Source organism: Lethenteron reissneri, chromosome 33 (assembly GCF_015708825.2).
Source record: "Lethenteron reissneri isolate LAM-NWPU_2019-01 chromosome 33, ASM1570882v1, whole genome shotgun sequence".
In the NCBI taxonomy this organism is placed as follows: domain Eukaryota; kingdom Metazoa; phylum Chordata; class Hyperoartia; order Petromyzontiformes; family Petromyzontidae; genus Lethenteron; species Lethenteron reissneri.
In genome coordinates, this window is record NC_083811.1 from 16,249,170 (window position 1) to 16,267,539 (window position 18,370).

The following is an 18,370-nucleotide window of genomic DNA, read 5'->3' on the forward strand; positions in this document are numbered from 1 at the left end:
TGTGTGTGCGTGAGTCTGACAGTGAGTGCATGTGTGTGTGAGTCTGAGAGTGTGAGAGGGAGTGTATGTGTGTGTGAGTCTGAGAGTGTGTGTGTGAGTCTGAAAGTGTGAGGGTGTGTGCGAGTCTGAGAGTGTGAGAGGGAGTGTATGTGTGTGTGAGTCTGAGAGTGTGACATTGAGTGTGTGTGTGAGTCTGAGAGTGTGAGAGTGAGTCTGAGAGTGTGAGAGTGTGTGTGTGTGAGTGTGAGTCTGAGAGTGTGAGATGTGAGTGTGTGTGTGAGTCTGAGAGTGTGAGATGTGAGTGTGTGTTTGAGTCTGAGAGTGACAGTGTGTGTGAGTCTGAGAGTGTGAGCATGAGTGTGTGTGTGTGTCTGAAAGTGTAAGAGTGAGTGTGTTTGTGTGAGTCTCAGAGTGTGAGCGTGAGTGTGTGTGTGTGAGTCTGAGATTGTTAGAGTGTGTGTGAGTGTGAGAGTGTGTGTGTGTGTGTGAGTCTGAGAGTGTGAGGGTGAGTGTATGTGTGTGTGAGTCTGAGAGTATGAGAGTGAGTGTATGGGAGTCTGAGAGTGAGAGTGAGTGTGTGTGTGTGAGTCTGAGAGTGTGAGAGTGAATGTGTGTGTGTGTGAGTCTGAGAGTGTGTGTGAGTCTGAGAGTGTGAGAGTGAGTGTGTGAGTCTAAAAGTGTGAGCGTGAGTGTGCGTGCGTGAGTCTGACAGTGAGTGTGTGTGCGTGAGTCTGAGAGTGTGAGAGGGAGTGTATGTGTGTGTGAGTCTGAGAGTGTGAGATGTGAGTGTGTGTGTGAGTCTGAGAGTGTGAGATTTGAGGGTGTGTTTGAGTCTGAGAGTGACAGTGTGTGTGAGTCTGAGAGTGTGAGCATGAGTGTGTGTGTGTGTCTGAAAGTGTAAGAGTGAGTGTGTTTGTGTGAGTCTCAGAGTGTGAGCGTGAGTGTGTGTGTGTGAGTCTGAGATTGTTAGAGTGTGTGTGAGTGTGAGAGTGTGAGAGTGTGTGTGTGTGAGTCTGAGAGTGTGAGTGTGAGTGTATGTGTGTGCGAGTCTGAGAGTATGAGAGTGAGTGTGTGGGAGTCTGAGAGTGAGAGTGAGTGTGTGTGTGTGAGTCTGAGAGTGTGAGAGTGAATGTGTGTGTGTGTGAGTCTGAGAGTGTGTGTGAGTCTGAGAGTGTGAGAGTGAGTGTGTGAGTCTAAAAGTGTGAGCGTGAGTGTGCGTGCGTGAGTCTGACAGTGAGTGTGTGTGCGTGAGTCTGAGAGTGTGAGAGGGAGTGTATGTGTGTGTGAGTCTGAGAGTGTGACATTGAGTGTGTGTGTGAGTCTGAGAGTGTGATAGTCAGTATGTGTGTGAGTCTGAGAGTGTGTGTGTGAGTCTGAGAGTGAGTGTATGTGTGTGAGTCTGACAGTGTGAGAGTGAGTGTGTGTGTGAGTCTGAGAGAGTGAGTGTGTGTGTGTGAGTCTGATAGTGTGAGAGTGAGTGTCTGTGTGAGTCTAAGAGTGTGAGGGTGAGCGTATGTGTGTGTGAGTCTGAGAGTGTGAGAGTGAGTGTATGTATGTGTGTGTGAGTCTCACTCCGAATCAGTCGAGCTGCAATATCTTTTCATCGGTTGCGTAACGCTGTGTGGAAGTTACCTGGTCTGTCGCTCCGAACGTAGTTTTTAGGTCTTCTCGGCCACAGTCATTCCCTCCCCTCTCTACGCTTGCGAAACGTGGACCCCCCTAATGGAGCATCTTCGCCGGTTGGAAACATTTAGGCTGGCCTGCCTACGATCCATCCTGGGTTTAACCAGGCTGGATTGTGTGAGGAGCTCACAAATCCTTAAAAGATCTGGGCAAAGTCCCATCGGTGAGCTCCTCCGGCAGGCAATGCTGCGTTGGCTGGGTCATGTAGCCCGCATGCCCAGCCACCGCATGCCTAAACAGCTTTTGTTCGGCCGGATCGAGGGGGCTAAATGAGCGCGGCACGGCTAGAGATGAGATGGAGTGATGTGGTACAGGAGGACGTGGAGCTGAGTGGACTTGCCGATGACTGGTAACAGCGGTGTCAAGATCGGCCTTTGTGGAGGAGGCTCGTAAAGGACGCTACTGGGCAGTTGGAGGCAGTCGCCCTCCAACAACAACGGAGGGCGGAGGAGCGACGCTCACAACAACGAGCGGAGCGCCGGGTGGCTAAAGCACAGCAAGTTGGTACAGTAGGGGGCACAGGTGGTGCATCAGCCAGTCATCTCGGTCATCTTGGTCAGTCGACCCGTGGCACCTGGGTCTGCCCCGTGACCTCCTGCCAGCAGGCGTTCGACACTTCACGTGGCCTCAAGGTGCACATGGCCTGGCACAAGCGTCGTGGTGACGTCACCGCCACTTAGTGGCGAATGGCGGTTGTTGTTGTTGTGAGTCTGAGAGTGTGAGAGTGAGTGTATGTGTGTGTGAGTCTGAGAGTGTGTGTGAGTCTGAGAGTGTGAGGGTGAGTGTGTGTGTGAGTCTGAGAGTGAGTGTGTGTGTCTGAGAGTGTGAGAGTGAGTGTGTGTGTGTGAGTCTCAGAGTGTGAGAGTGAGTGTATGTGTGTGCGAGTCTTAGTTACCTAGAGTGTTATACAGGTAGGAACAACAGATTCCACACTGCCCACCAGGGATTATGTGTCTCTCTGTCGTGCATATCCGGAATTCTGCCCACACATGCACCTCCCCACCGAACACCAAGCTACGCCGCGATTGGTTGACGATGTCGGGGAGGGTGGGGGGGAAGGGTCAACATGCCCACTCATCCAACTGCCCCCCCCCCGAACGCCTCGCTGTCCAACCAAGTTCCTACCTGCCCACTCCGAAGGAACGTGTTATTTGCGTCTTGAAGCACATATACATACAGTATGTTATAATTAAGTAATAGTTATAACAATGTCCGCTCCTTTGTCAATCCACTGCTGGATGAAAACCTCTCCGTGCTGTGTGGGGTGACGGGTCGGTGAAGCAGCAGACCAGCACCCCTTCAGATAATTTCCTCTGACGTTAGCTGTGGCCAGGAATCAAACCTGGGTCGTTGGTTTTCAAGTGCATTGTTGCGAACTGCTGTGCTTCAGATCTACTCCAAACATTATAATTACCGGTGATCATTTATAAAAAAAAAACAATACTTTTACTCCAAATGAAAACACGTTTTTCATGCGAACATACTGGATTTCTGGCCCCTGAATTAATACATTTCAATGTTACTTTCCATATTTAGTCAACTATTTACGGTGCTGTCATCATTTAGATCATTATACTTTTCTTTTAAACGTAAAAGTTCCACAACCATCATGTTATCATTTAAATAGATTTTTGTGTTTAGTTTGTTGTCCTTCCCTCGCACCTCTGATTCGTACGGTTGGCTACGTACGGCGCAGAATACGTTAAACATACATACATCAAGTTCCATAAGTTGTATTTTTGTACTAAAATGGGGGAAGGGGTTCGACCTTCAGAACATATCCTGATCGCTGCCGTGGCTTTGCAATAAGAATCTGGCTGTTATCTAGTGCCTATCACTGTTCTTTGACTACAACTTTTTTCTGTGGTTGCATAACTTTGAACCCTAGCAAATCTTTAAATCAGCAAGCCCTTGTTGAACCTGTTCCATTTCAGCATTCCTTGTTACACTCCATGGCAATTCGTGCATAAAGACTATTCATAATACTAGATAAAGAAAAAATCCCCCTTAAACCTCAACACCATTGTACTTACCCCTGCACTTAAGTATAAACCATTTCGATTTTTCTCGATTATCTTTTTACACACATGCGATCTACTGGTTGGTGTGTACAACATTTTCATGAATTTTTTTTCCTCACAGTGAAGTGTGGCCTTAAAAAGTAGCATACTATTTTATATACATGGTAAACTTAATGACATAAAGCTTTTGTGACTGCAGGAATTCACATTATTTGGGTCTTTCGGTAAAGCCACGTAGATAGAAAAAACAATAAAATCAAAATCACGACGTTTCGCTCGCAACACAAGCAATCGTCTTCAGGTGGAAAAGAGAGGGGGGTGCGGTGGGGGGTGTTGTGATCGAAATGTCGTGATTTTTATTTTATAATTTTTTATATCTATGTGGCTTTCCTGAAAGACCCAAAAAATATGGTAAACATAATGTTTTTCTGCATATATGGATGCCAAGTGTGTGGATCTGTTTGCGCAGTATTTTTTTACATATTTGTACCTAATTCAAGTTTGAGCGTTTAGAATTTGTGAAGCGGTCAGGATTTTCTGCAAAGCATCCAAATGCTACTGTCTCTCAAGATGCTATACTGGAGTGATGGGACACGTAGACCTGAAGTAGAAGGGTTCAACTATCAGGTGCTTTTTGTTGAATCGGGTGAGACCTCAAGAGACCAGGATAGTTCTACAAAGATATGACATGGAGGCCCTGGAATCCGGACTTTGTCACGAAGGTCAATGCTAGAAACATGTTTAGTGAGGTGAATTTAGATTTGTCATGGAATTGTAAATAAACCCTCCTTGCAGGTAAAAAGCAACATTAGCTGTATAAACCAAATCGAGAATTGAATTAAAATTATTAAAGTATTTTTTCGCAATCCTAGAAAAGTATTGCCATAACAGCTGTTGCCATTCCTCGCATTCCTTTGGCTCGTTTTAGACACATTCACCGCCTAAAACAGGTATAGTGAAGTCACACATAGCACCGATTTTAAGCTGAGAAAGCATGAGTTTGCAGATACCTATCTGCCTTTTATTTTATTGGCTAAGCGGATGCCACAGGTGTGGCTTAAGGCTGGCTTGGCTGTGTACATATGTGTAAGGCTGCAAGTGCTGGAGCTCAAACACTCCTGCGCCCCTCCCCTGTGTGGCAGTCACTTTCCCTGGACTCACAAGAATGGCGAGCGACATGATCGTGTACTGGGGCTCGGGCAGCCCGCCGTGCTGGCGCATCTTGCTGTGCCTGGAGGAGAAGGCGCTGCAGGGCTACCAGCAGAAGCTGCTCTCCATGGAGAAGCAGGAGCACAAGAGTGCAGCTGTGATCGAGATCAACCCCAGAGGACAGGTGAGCCGCACGGTGCAGTAAAAACAGCCACGGTGACATGACCGATTGACAATAGATTTAGGGTTTTTTACCGCGAATGAGTCTGGCCAAATTTGGTTCCAAAAACCCTCCACCACCCGTCATATCCAAGTAAATTGTCATGCGGACAGTGCAAGCATTGAATTCTATGTAAGGTCTGCGAAAAACTATGAAGCTCATTTACTAACAACACAAACACTTTGCACGGGAAATAGTAGAGCATTGCTCATGCGATGACCATATACTAAATATAACGTGCCACGAAGAAAAGTACTGTAGTTGCTTAAAATGTCCTTGAAAGGAAGTGTCACTGATGAATGTGTCGAGGTTAATTTTTTGTATCGTGCACCACTCCCAACAGCAGCAGCACTGTTTAATATTATAAGTTTCATATTCTAAGTAGAAGGATTATGCTTGGGAAAATTTGAATGAACAGAAGAGCAGGTTTCATGTTATTTAAAAATATGTTTGCAGCAATATGACACCACAAGTCTGAAATACTAGCATTGCAAAAAAGAAGAATTATTATCGTAGTACAGGACTAACGTCCGATTATCACGGTTGGCTACATACGGTGCGAACAAAGGTCAACATACATACAACGTATCATACATACAACGTATCAGTTAAAACCGATACAAATTCTAAGTGCAACATGAATTGCAATACACAACACAGTACAGCAGTGTTCTATATCGCTAACCAAATTGCATTGCTTTGCACACTTAAAGCAAATGATATGCGATCCTGTTTTGTGTTTCCATGATGCAATCTCTGTTCTCCCAAACACGGTTCCCCGGAGGCACTTCTGGATATTTGTGCAGAGTCATTGTTTTGAAGGCCACCAGCGCCATTCTAATTACAGGAGGCAGAGGGAGTGAAGACGCACCTTTGGGCGCCACGGCGGCGAGATGTTATCTTCCCCGCCTGGTATGCAGGAGGTCTATTTTGTACCGTTGCATAAAGGGCGTTTATAAGAGACGATATACATCTTAGCAATGACACTTCTAAGAAAAAAAACTCCAAAACTTTACACTTGACCAATTTCGTACTTTTAAATAGTGTAGGGACATATGTCGTCACTACTGTGTTGGCTCGGTATGGGTGCTGTAGGCGAGTGTCACGGAGGTCATGTCATGCCGTGACACTATGCGTGAACCCAACAGGACACGTGACCGGACAAAGGGGGGCTCGGGGCCCCAGGGGGGAGCTTGGGGTTCACGTGGTTGGGGGCCCGAACTTTCCCGAAGGATCGAGAAGGGGGCGTGGCCTGGGGCGGAGCTGGCCACGCCACGAAAGTTACAAGTGGGGTATGAACAGAGCTGCGCTTTTTCGATTTAAAGCTTTCGTGACTGCAGGGATTCATCTTCTTGGTTCTTTCGGTAAAGTCACGTAGAATGGAAATAATAAAATAATGAAAATAAAACATAATAAAATAATTTTCACCATGTTTTATTATTATTTTATTATTTCCATGCTACGTGACTTTACCGAAAGAGCCAAGAAGAGCTGGGCTGTTCAACCCCGGGAAGAAGACGCCATAAACGGTCCTCCAGGCTCTGATCGTCGTTCGTGACCAGGCAGCCCGTCACCTGCCTTTGTCACGCTATGTAGTATTCCCTCCCCGAGTGTTAGTGAGATTAGGAACGGTGGTCACCACCTTATGTACAGTATAGCGTTCACGTCGGTTGTTATGTTAATAAATAGCAAGGCCGTAGACATGGAGTCAACATTGGGGTGGACCAAATCTTCCAGAAATACAATCTTAATTTGAAAATGAATTTCCTGCCTAAAATATTAAAAAAAATCACTAACACATAGGATATACTTTTTCTTATTTTTTTACAATAAAGTCTAATAGTGTATTGTATTACATTGCTCTGTTTTTTTCTTTTTTACCTTTTCTTGTTTCATTCTATGTAATGGCAGAGATTAGGGATTAATAAAGTACAACCATAACCACAATCATATAAACAGAAATATATTTTAGAGCAATATATTGGGGGGGACATTTTGAGCATATTTGAATATGAGGGGGGGGGGGGTGGGGATGGCCCCCCCCCCCAATATTTATTATAATTACGGCCTTGATAAATAATGTTGCCTCAAAGTTGAGTGTGCGCCTAAATTGAACCCACTACAATAGTATTAATTTTGCAACTCTTGAGTATTGTAAATAAGATTTAATCAATTAACATTTAGGTATGTGTGGAAGGTTTTATAACGCATATTTGTGCAAGAGGCATTGGTGGAAGAGTTTGGGTGAAGGCTGAGGCTCGTTGCTTTGATGCGGCTACCTTTGCCCAACCGGTTGTCCCAGTTGGTTTAAATACTTTGAATTTAGCAAAGGACACACACACAAACACGTCTTTGGTAGCTGTATCATGATATTGCGATAACATTGAAAATTGGTTTTGGGTGGAGAGGGCGGAGGCAGGAAAGTGGGGGGGGGAATGGGAGAGAGTGGTACGGGGAGTGGTGTTGACCTATACGTTTTATAGGTTTTTAGAGGCACCAGGTGTACAATAACACGGGAATCAGTTTTGTAGTTTGGGCCAAAGTTGGCATGGGGGGTCCCGTGCAGGAGTTTAGTTGAGGTAACAGCGAACTCGTCGTCTGACACTCAACCTCTCACTCATTCAGCCACTCACTCAGCCAACACTAACTCAACCTCTCACTAACTCAACCACTCACTCACTCAGCTACTCAAATTAGCCACTCACTCACTCAACTACTTAACCACTCACTAACTCAGTCACTCACTAACTCAAACTCTCACTGATAGAATGAGAGGTTCCTCACTCTATCAACCACTCATTCACTCACCCGCTTACTCGGCCACTTACTCATTCACTCAGCCACTCAGCCAATCACTCAGCCACTCAGCCATTCACTAACTCAACCACTCAATCACTCAACCTCTTACTTTAGAGTTGGCTCCATACAGCCACCTTGCACCCAATGTTTGTGTCTCAAGAGTAAGAATGAGATTTTTAAAAATTTACATGCCAGGTGAGAACTTGAGCTCAAGATGGCTATATATATGAGAGTAAAATGGGAGCGTGGAGGGAGAAGCAGACTCGAGTGTTACGTCGGTATTTGTCAGGGGTTATACAACAAAAAAATACCGGAGAGATAACCCTACACACGTGGAGTAATCATATGTTCGGCATAATGTGGTGATGGATTCCATTACGGTATCGAGAACAAAACAAACACTATGCTATGACGTCAGTCTAGAGGACATTTGAACCTTATGGCGGGACCCCGGGTTCCGAATAAACGCAAGTCAAAATCGTAATAAATTAATTTATTTTTGGCGACGCCGTCCCACCGCGCACACCTGCCGCGGATAATTTTGCTATGTCGTCCAAGCACAGCGCAGCGAGGACGACAGGAGCTCACCGATGGGACTTTGTCCAGATATTTCAAGGCTCACACAATCCAGCCTGGTTGAACCCAGATTGGATCGTAGGCAGGCCAGAAAAAATGTTTCCAACCGGCGATGATGTTCCATTAGGGGGGTCCACATTTTGCAAGCGTAGAGAAGGGAGGGAATGACTGTGGCCGAGAAGACCTGAAGCTTTGTGCGGAGTGACAGAACAGGTAGCTTCCACACAGCGTTACACAACCTATTAAAATATAATGCCGCTCAGCTGATTCGGAGTGAAACCTCTGCTGTTAAACCAGAGCCGGTCATGAGCACACTGCTCAGGTATGGGGAACTCTCCACTCCCTACACAACTGCCCTATCACCAAATGGGAATTGTGGGGGTGGAGTGTCTGAAGGTACAAAATACCCAGGCAGGTGCTTTGTTTTGGTGTTGCTGATGGTAAGTCCCCCACCTCTTAGTAACAAGCTCCAGGTTCAGCAGCAGCACCTCCAACTCCTCCTCTGAGTGAGCAGCAATTACCAGATCATCGGCATACATAACATGGCTGAGCAATAGGGAGCCATCCCTCGACCGCACCCGGGCAATGATCAGCCTCCCTTTGTATCTGTACCAGATGGAAATTCCTCCGGGTACAGCTATTGAGGGCTTCACGAACTACGTGGTCGAAATAGATGTTAAATAATGTGGGAGCCAGAGGACATCCCTGTTGCACTCCAAGGTGTACAGGGAATGGCTCCGACTCCCGGCCGCGTAGTTTTACCTGGGCCCGCTCACTATCATAAAGGTCCTTAATGATCCATGATCATGAGCAGAGGATCAGGGACTCCGAAAGTAAGAAGAACAACCCAGAGTCCAGGCCTACTGTTGGTAAAGTGGGCCTTGACCAGGTCTATAAAGCAGAGATGCAGGTCTTCTTGGGATTCCCTACACCTCTGCTCTAGCAGACGGACAGAAAATTTGGCATCTGTGCAGGACGCCCTTTCCTGAAACTGCATTGGGGCTCCGCAAGGATCTCCTCAGCGTGCCTAGCAAGGCAATTTTGAATAACCCTTTCCAGGACCTTTCCCGGCACACTGAGGAGTGAGATGCCCCTGTCGTTGATACGGTCTGTGCGGTTCCCCTTCTTAAAGAGGGGGACCACCAGGGCATCTTTCCAATCCTGCAGAACCCATCCAGTGGTCCAGACTCTTGTTGTCATGTCATGTAGGGCAGTCTGTGCACAAACACCACCCTCCCTCGGCTTTTTGCCTGGGAGATCATCTCTGTCCAGTGCCTTTCCTGGTCTCAGATTCTGGATCGACTTTAGTACTTCCTCAACAGATGGCACCTCAGCCAGCCACTAACAGGGGGTGACTTCCTCTTCCAATATTTGAGACACTGCAGCCTCAGCAGGGTCATCCCCACTTTGTCCCACGAAGTTATCCAGGCTGAGGGATGTCCCCTCCCCCAGGACCTCATAGAAATGCTCAGCATATCTGAAAACCTATTCCTGGGGGTCAGAGATTGGATCATCGTTCTTTCCCCTAATGATGGTAATAGATGTGGCGCTGCAAGTTACTTATTTGATGGAATTAAAGATGGATTTATGATCGCGGGCCATTGAGGCAGACTCCATCTCCTCAGCAACCCGCAACCACCACCCATCCTTGCAGTGCCTCATGGCTCTCCGATCATCCGAGTGAAGGCTGCGGTAAGCCTCATTCTCCAACGTGGGATGCTGTAGCTGATGAGCGTGGGCCTGTCGCTTTTTCTCAGGTAGCTTGAACACCTCCTCTGTGAGCCAGGGTCTTTGGGGAGGTCTCGGCCGTGTACCCAAAGCAGCCATTGCAGCTGTATGAGCCACAGTTCTAAACCTCGCCCATTTCCCCTCGACATCAGAAGTGGGGGACGATGTCAACCCCAGCCGCAAGCGATGGTTAAATTCTCGCTTGCAACTTTCATCAGCTAGCTGAGACCATGCCACTAAGGGTTTTAATGGGGTCCTGGGTGTACACCCACCACTGGAGTGGAGGATTGGCAGGCGTATCTTCCAGATGACAAGTCGATGGTCAGTGGGCAGATCAGCTCCACGGTAGGTCCTGGTGTCAAGGACATGGGCCCGCATCCACTGATCCATCACTATGTAGTCCAGCAGATGTTCTTGCTTGGACCCAGCATGCATCCATGATGTTGTGTGGATCCGCTGATGCCGGAACAGCTTGTTGGTAATTACAAGCCCAAGGGCTGCACAAAAATCTACCAGCCTCCTGCCGTTGTTATTGAGTTGATCTGGCCCAGGCCTTCTAATCACTCCAGACCAGGTGCCAGCATCATGACCAACGTGGGCATTGAAGTCACCCAACAAGATGACTCTCTCCTGAGGGGCCACTTTAGCTATCACCTGTGACAGGAGGTCATAGAAGGCATCTGACTCATCGGCCTTTGCTGCATCCCTCCATGGATGTTCATCTTCAGTGGGGGCATAAGTAATCACGACCACTATTCCTCGCCTCTGGTTGATGGGAAGGTGAGCCAAAAGTAGCCTGGGGCTTACAGCTTTCCACACCTCACCGCCACGCTCCCATGCCCCCTTCATTCTTTTGTTCAGAAGAGCCACTCCCTGTTGTTTGGCAGTCTCCTGCCCCGAGTGGAGGACTGTCCACCCCTCATGGTGGCAGGCGCCAGAACCGGTCCACCGGACCTCCTGAATGCCACAGAGGTCCAGGCGGTACCGGTCCAGCTCCCAACAAAGGAGTGGCGGCCTCTCCTCCACAGTGAGCATTCGAACATTCCATGTGACCACACGTAGTGGTTTTTTGTTGTTTCTGGAGGAGCCCCGAGTGTAAGGATTCAATCTCCTGGCTCCACCAATTGGGGTTTGGCCAGGAAACGTCATAGAAGCCTGTCCCCCCGGGGCCTCCGGCACAAGCTTATTTGTTACATTTTTATGTTTATATCGTAGTCTCGTGGTAATTAATTGAAGGTGGAGGGGTTACCAGCCCCTCGCACCCGTCCAGAGCCCCCGTTTAGCCATTGTGGTGGTCACAGACGCCATGAGGAGAGAGGCCAATGGGCATTGGCCCCTCCCCCCACAGCAATGTCCACGACGGGCACACACAGACTCACACACAACTCACACACATCTATGAACTCACACCAAGACCGTAATTATCTGCAGATATTTAACAGATGAGATGCGTTGCACCGTTAATTCCTCCATTTTGATAATACTTCTCTTGTCCATATGCATCTGTGCAGATAGTTTTTTTTGCAGTTAAGCCATAGTCCCCACATACTGCTCGTATTAATGTGGATAAGAGAAGCGGCGACCCACTACTCTGTAGAAAAATATTAGTATAAACGCTTGTTACAATATAAAAGCCCATTGAAGACGCATAATATTTTATGTACTGTTTACAAAGTGCGTTCACAAATCCACACTGAGAAACACGATGATTGACAGAGGGGTGTAAATTATTTTTTAGATAGTGTATTTAAATAGAGGTACTGCAGGTAATTAGTTTTCAGTTTTAAAGGCATAGTTTAACAAGACAACACTTGTCACCATCCTTCAAACCCATTGGTGAAAAAGAGCAAAGTTTTTGTTTACATCATAATATAATGTTTATGCGAGAGCCGAGGGCTTATGGGACGCCGAGGGCTTATGGGACCCCGGGGTCCCGCCATAAAGTTTATTTGTGGAACTTGAACCGTGGAAATTGATTGTTGTCCAATTTGGTAAATCATCAATTGAAGAACATAACTATGAAATACATGAAACATCAGTATTAAAATATCTATCTACACTCCTCTTTGTCAAGTCCGCATGTGTAATGATGGAGGCACCTTCTTGGTTGGTGTGTAGAAATATAAACAAAATAATGTCGCCATTTTCTTTTCTGTCCCCTCAGTTGCCCGCCTTCCGCCACGGGGAACACGTGATCAACGAGTCTCTGGGGGCAGTGCTCTACCTGGAGGTGAAACTTTAATGCAGTCACCATGCTACGTTATGTTTAACCATTAGTGCATTCAAATACTGCCATTGCAATGTGCTAACAATGCTCATTACACATTCTGAAAATGTAACCAAGTGATCAAATAGCTATATTTATGTATATAACCGGTATCCCATTCACCAAATGGATATTACAAAAAAATACTATTAGCTTGATTTGTTTATTCATCTGCAAGGATCTACAGTTATTACGGAAATTGTGCAGTGGTATCATGGAAGACGTGGTGTACTTTCCTGTCAACACCTGATGAGAAAACCAATCTCTCGATCTTCTAATTGTGAATCAAGCAGCCTGCTTTTGCACTAAATAATAATTTGCTCAGTTGTGGATAATATAAGTATAGTCTCGTAGATGGGCCACACTTACCGGCAGTGGTGGACAGGGCCCATCTGCAGGGGTACCTCGGACCCCCAGGGAAGGGGCCACTGTGCCAGCCCAAGAGGGGGGGGGGCTGCTGGGGGCTCAGGATCCTAGGCAGCTAAGCCCCTTGGCGTCACCAACGGGGGGCTGCGTGGGATTGTAGATCCCACGCAACCCCACCCATCGATGGGCAAGGGGGATAAAAGGGCCGCTCCCCAGCCGACCGGGACCAGTCACAGCTGAAGACCCAAGACCAGCCAGCTTAGGACCCTGGGCCCCCTCACCCCGTTGTCCTTGTAAAGCCCGGTGCGCTGTGCGGGCCAGTGGTGGGACTCTGAGACTCCCGGCCCTTCGTCCTTGTAAGGGCTAGTTCCGAGGAAGCCAGAGTCGAAACCTGCACCTTGGCTGGGTCGGGTCAGGTAGCCTCCCCTAGGGTAATTGTAGCCGGAGGACCCGAGAGCGTAGCCAGTGTCAGGCACGCTAGAAGTAGGCTGTGTCCCTAGGCAGGGTCAGTAATGTTGGAGTGGTGTGCAGTAATAAAGAAGTTACATATGAAAAGTGTCTCCAGAACCCATTACATAAGTAACACAATACATAAGCAGACAATTTATGTATCTCGGTAATATATCCATTCCCCCACTTAATGTCAACCACAAGGCCTTCTGGGAGTGCATAATTCAGCAATATTGGTTTAATACAAGCAACACTGTGGACTGATTTTGACACAGTGTCACATAAAAAATGTGGCCATTAACTAATATAGAAGTATTTTTTATGTCACGTTTCATATCGCAGCCGCGCGTTCCCTACATATACGACAGACACCAAGCTACCCATAAAAACAGCATTGTCTTTTTAATGGGAAAATGTGTTTCCATGTAAACCTTGTTGTAAAATAGGTAGACTTATCCACACTGTGAAATAATTCCAGAATAATGTATTCACCTGCGTGAGGCAAGCAAGTATGCATATTCTGTTCGCTGACCAATGTGGCAATATTTATTCCTCATGGCTCCCATGTTTCAACTACACCACATGACTGAATTGTCACGTGAAGTGGTGTAATCATAAATGCCGGTTATGTATGAAGAAGCGTGATGCGTTTTTTTTTTTATTGAGTGAACGCCGGGTCGATGTGCGCGTGCAGAACCAATTCAAGGCACAGGGGACGAAGCTGATGCCAGAGGCGGCAGCAGAGCAGGCCGTGGTGCTGCAGCGCATGTTCGAGGTCCCAACCCTCCACCAGAAGAGCGGTATTACATCCAGAATAGAGGTTTTTTTTGTTGTTGTTGGGTTAGATCGCGTGAATATAAATTTGTCGTTAAACCCTGCCACCACACCCGACGCAGCCAATTGGTAAGGTTTGTCACGTAAATAAAACGTGCCAATTAGTAACTAGTTCAGCACTCACCAGTTGTGTGATGGAGAGTGAACCCGCAACATTTACCAGTTCTCCGAAAATTACAACCAGCCTCATCAGGCGACAGGCAGCGTTGTGGATAAATAGAGGGATAAATGTGATGTCGTGAAAGCCTACATGTTAAACTGGTATTACGTCCCTTCTCTATAACAAAATACATTTGAGGCTTTAGAAAGGAGATTTAAAGTGCAATCAGCGAATCGCTAAAAGCGTTCATATTTATGTAGTGGTGTTATTTCACACGGACAACTTATTTTTCTCTTGTCACTTTATTCATACAGAACTCCTCGCGTTCAACACCACATATCTCCGTCGCAACTCTTCCTCTTGTACTGCTCGTCTGCTACGCTCTACTCGCTCTCTCTCGTTCCGCTAGCCTGCTATGTTGCACTCTGCTAGCTTCTCCACTGCTAGCCTATTACTATATACTCCGCTAGCTTATCTACTGCTAGCCTTATACCACCAACACTTAGGATTCCACTAGCCTCTTACTATACACTCTGCTAGCTTCTCTACTGCTAGCCTTCTCACACTCACACTTAGGATTCCGCTAGCCTCTCTACTGCTAGCCTGTCCACCGTCACTCCTCCAACCTCGCCCATGCCTCCAGTGGGGGATTAGCCAACACCGCTGGAGAGGACGAGGTGTGGAGAGCGGGGTCCCGGACTTCTCTTGAATTCTCTCTTGTCTTCACTCCAACCAACTCAACTGCATTTCCCCGCACATCCGCTTATATCCCCTCACTAATTAAGATACCTCAGTTGGCCCTCGTTGAGCCGTAGCTCACGCGGCGTCTCCGCCCCGCTTATCGCCTCTATCTCCCACCTGCGAGGCGCCTAACCCGTGTTTTCATTTGCAGCCAGCCAATTACCGCTATGCACTTCAATTGGCCACCTCTCTCTGGTTGCTCTTTTTCTGTCTCCCTCTCTGCACTTGTTCACCCCGACGTGACCTCGCTGTCCGCAGCTCACACATGCGTGCACACTGTTTGCACCCCCCCCCCCTGCGTTACTCCACTACATTTATATAGAGAGGGGAGTAAGTTGAGTAACAGAGATAAAAATAGATTATGTGAAACGGAAGGCAGTTTGAGTGAGCCAGTGGGGGCGGGGGGGGGGACACCTGAAGAGTGATGACAGCAGACTACTGCTGACCACTGGACACCTGGCCAAAAGTGCAAAGCCTTCTCACCGCCGACATGAGATCTCACCAATGCCTATGAGGGGTACAGCCTGAAAATCGACACATGACTCATTGGGCATCGTAAAACCAGCATTCTCCAAATGTCTTGAAACCTGTGTGTTGGTCTTATGCGCAACACGGCATACATTATTTTTTGTTTTAGCTACCCTTTGTCAAAGACAACAAGTATTCCCTCAGTTATATTGAACATGCTGTAAGGTGAGACCACACGTGTTATTATTTGTGATTAATCATTTGGGTCTGATTGACACGGTTAAGTTGAGTATGATTAAAATGTCCAAATTCTCTTCTGCATTGATCTGATCAGATCTCTTTTTTTGGACATGGTCAGCCATAAAATAATAGATTTTACTTATGAAGATGTTTTTTTATTTCCAATGGCTTGTTTTTATGAACAAAATAGCATAAAAATTGTATCTGCTAATGTGTCGATCTTTTTTTACGAGTACATTTTAATGACATCGGTAGTTTTGAATGTTGATTTGATTGTACATCCGTGCTAACATGTGATTGACAATTTGTATGTGAATGCAGTGATTGTGATCATGTACACATGGATAGTACCAGAGGCAGAGCGGCACGAGTCTGCTGTAACACGAAACAAGCAGGCTCTGGGTGAGGAGCTAAAGCTTTGGGAAGGATACCTTGCGAAGGTATGTTCCAGAATACCCATTGAGATCCGAGGATGGAATACACATTATAATTTGTATCTTACCTATGAATGTCATTTTTTGTCTGTGTGTGCGTCCGTCTGTCTGTCCATTTGTCTCTGTGGACGCAAATTGCGAAGGATTTGGCTCGCAAACCGTGGGGTTTATGTGTGAAAAAGTAGTCAGGTACCACGCCAGCGCTATTCCATTTTTCCATCCGTCAAATTTAAAGTAATCTTAATTTTAATTTTAGAACTTTTGTCACGAAAGTTCTAAAATAAAAAAAATAAAAAATTACGATTGAACCACTTCTACGGGGAAGTTTTAAGCTTATCCTTTTTTCTCTCTCTCTGGCTACTTGTTCTCTCTGCCTGTGTCCTCTCTTTGGAATGTTCACACTTAAATTCTAACTTAGCAATCTTTGAAATATGTAATCAACCAGGCTATGCGTTAATTGTGTGTTGACCGACCCTCTGTGTTGTATTACATTACATTTCGATATTTTACTAGATTATTGAATTTTAGTTTGTCCTTCTCCTGATTTTCAGGCTTGCTTGCCGTGTCATCGCACTTGCAGCACCATGTTTGTTGTCCACTCATTGATATGCAAATGTTTTCTCTAACCCCCTCCCTCTCTCTGCCTCCTCCCCCCTCTGTCTATTTAAGGCCACCCCACAGAGATGATCATCCCTCTCTGTTACCTGTGTTGCTCTCTCTATATACCTTGGTGATATCTGTCTGCTAATATGTCTGTCTATAGTTTTCTGGTTAGATTTTATGTCGCTATTTCATTATACCTGATGATGATTGCTTGTGTTGCAATCGAAACGTCGTATGCTATAATTTAATTTATTTATTATTTTATCTTTAGACGTGACTTAACAGAAAGAACCAAATAATAAATTTAAAGTAGTTTAATTAACAATTTAGTGCTTTTTTTCCTTTCGCCGCTCAGCGTGCAACGCACACCCGCCATCGGTGGGGGGGGGGGGGATTCTCATTAGCGTAAAAATTGCAATAAAAATACGCAAAACGTTGAAGTAAATTCTTCACAGTGTCATCTCCCCCCTCACTCCAATGTGTGCACTTACTACTATAGGGTCGGTAGATACTAATATAGCGTTAAGATACTATTATTGTAGAGCAGGCGGGGGGTTGGTGGGGGGTGGTGGGGGTAGTAGCCCAACCCCCAGCCTGCCAAGGTGCCACCTTGGCCGGCTGGGCAATCTAGGCGAGGACGGGGGCTCTGCACGGGACTACGTCTCACGACGGCACTGTCAGGTTAGTAGTTTGTGCTATAGAGTCGATATATACTGCTATAGAGTCAGCATGTACTACTGTAGTGATAGCAGGTACCACCACAGTCAGTATGCAATGCTGTAGTGAAAGCAGGCACCACCAAAGGTGGTATGCTCTGCTGTAATCATAGCAGGTACCTCCACAGTCGGTATACATTGCTATAGTGATAGCAGGTGCCACCACAGTCGGTATGCACTGCTGTAGTGATAGCAGATACCACCACAGTCGGTATGCACTGCTGTAGTCATAGCAGGATATCACCACAATCAGTATGCACTGCTGCCGTTAAAACAGGTACCACCACAGTCTGTATGCACTGTTGTAATGATAGCAGGTACCACAACAGTCGGTATGCACTGCTGTAATAATAGCAGGTACCACCACAATCGGTTTGCACTGCTGTAGTAATAGCAGGATACCACCACAATCAGTATGCACTGCTGCCGTTAAGGCAGGTACCACCACAGTCTGTATGCACTGCTGTAATGATAGCAGGTACCACCACAGTCGGTATGCACTGCTGTAGTGAAAGCAGGTACCACCAAATTCGGTGTGCGCTGCTGTAGTCATAGCAGGTACCACCACAGTCGGTATGCACTGCTGTATTCATAGCAGGTACCACCACAGTCGGTATGCACTGCTGTAGTCATAGCAGGTACCACCACAGTCGGTATGCACTGCTGTAGTCATAGCAGGTATCACCACAGTCGGTATGCACTGCTGTAGTGATAGCAGATACCACCACAGTCGGTATGCACTGCTGTAGTGATAGCAGGTACCACCACAGTCGGTATGCACTGCTGTAGTCATAGCAGGATATCACCACAATCAGTATGCACTGCTGCCGTTAAAACAGGTACCACCACAGTCTGTATGCACTGTTGTAATGATAGCAGGTACCACAACAGTCGGTATGCACTGCTGTAATAATAGCAGGTACCACCACAATCGGTTTGCACTGCTGTAGTAATAGCAGGATACCACCACAATCAG

The 18,370-nt window shown here is 46.6% G+C and overlaps 1 protein-coding gene across 1 annotated transcript; it reads left to right on the plus strand.

Moving 5' to 3' along the window:
- Positions 1-4,789: 4,789 nt before the first annotated feature.
- On the plus strand, positions 4,790-16,267 carry LOC133350391 (glutathione S-transferase A-like). Its single transcript, XM_061564726.1, has 4 exons — positions 4,790-5,037; positions 12,341-12,406; positions 13,953-14,058; positions 15,963-16,267. The coding sequence occupies exons 1-4, from the start codon at positions 4,870-4,872 to the stop codon at positions 16,250-16,252; spliced, it is 630 nt and encodes a 209-aa protein (XP_061420710.1). The 5' UTR covers positions 4,790-4,869; the 3' UTR covers positions 16,253-16,267.
- The last annotated feature ends 2,103 nt before the right edge of the window (positions 16,268-18,370 follow it).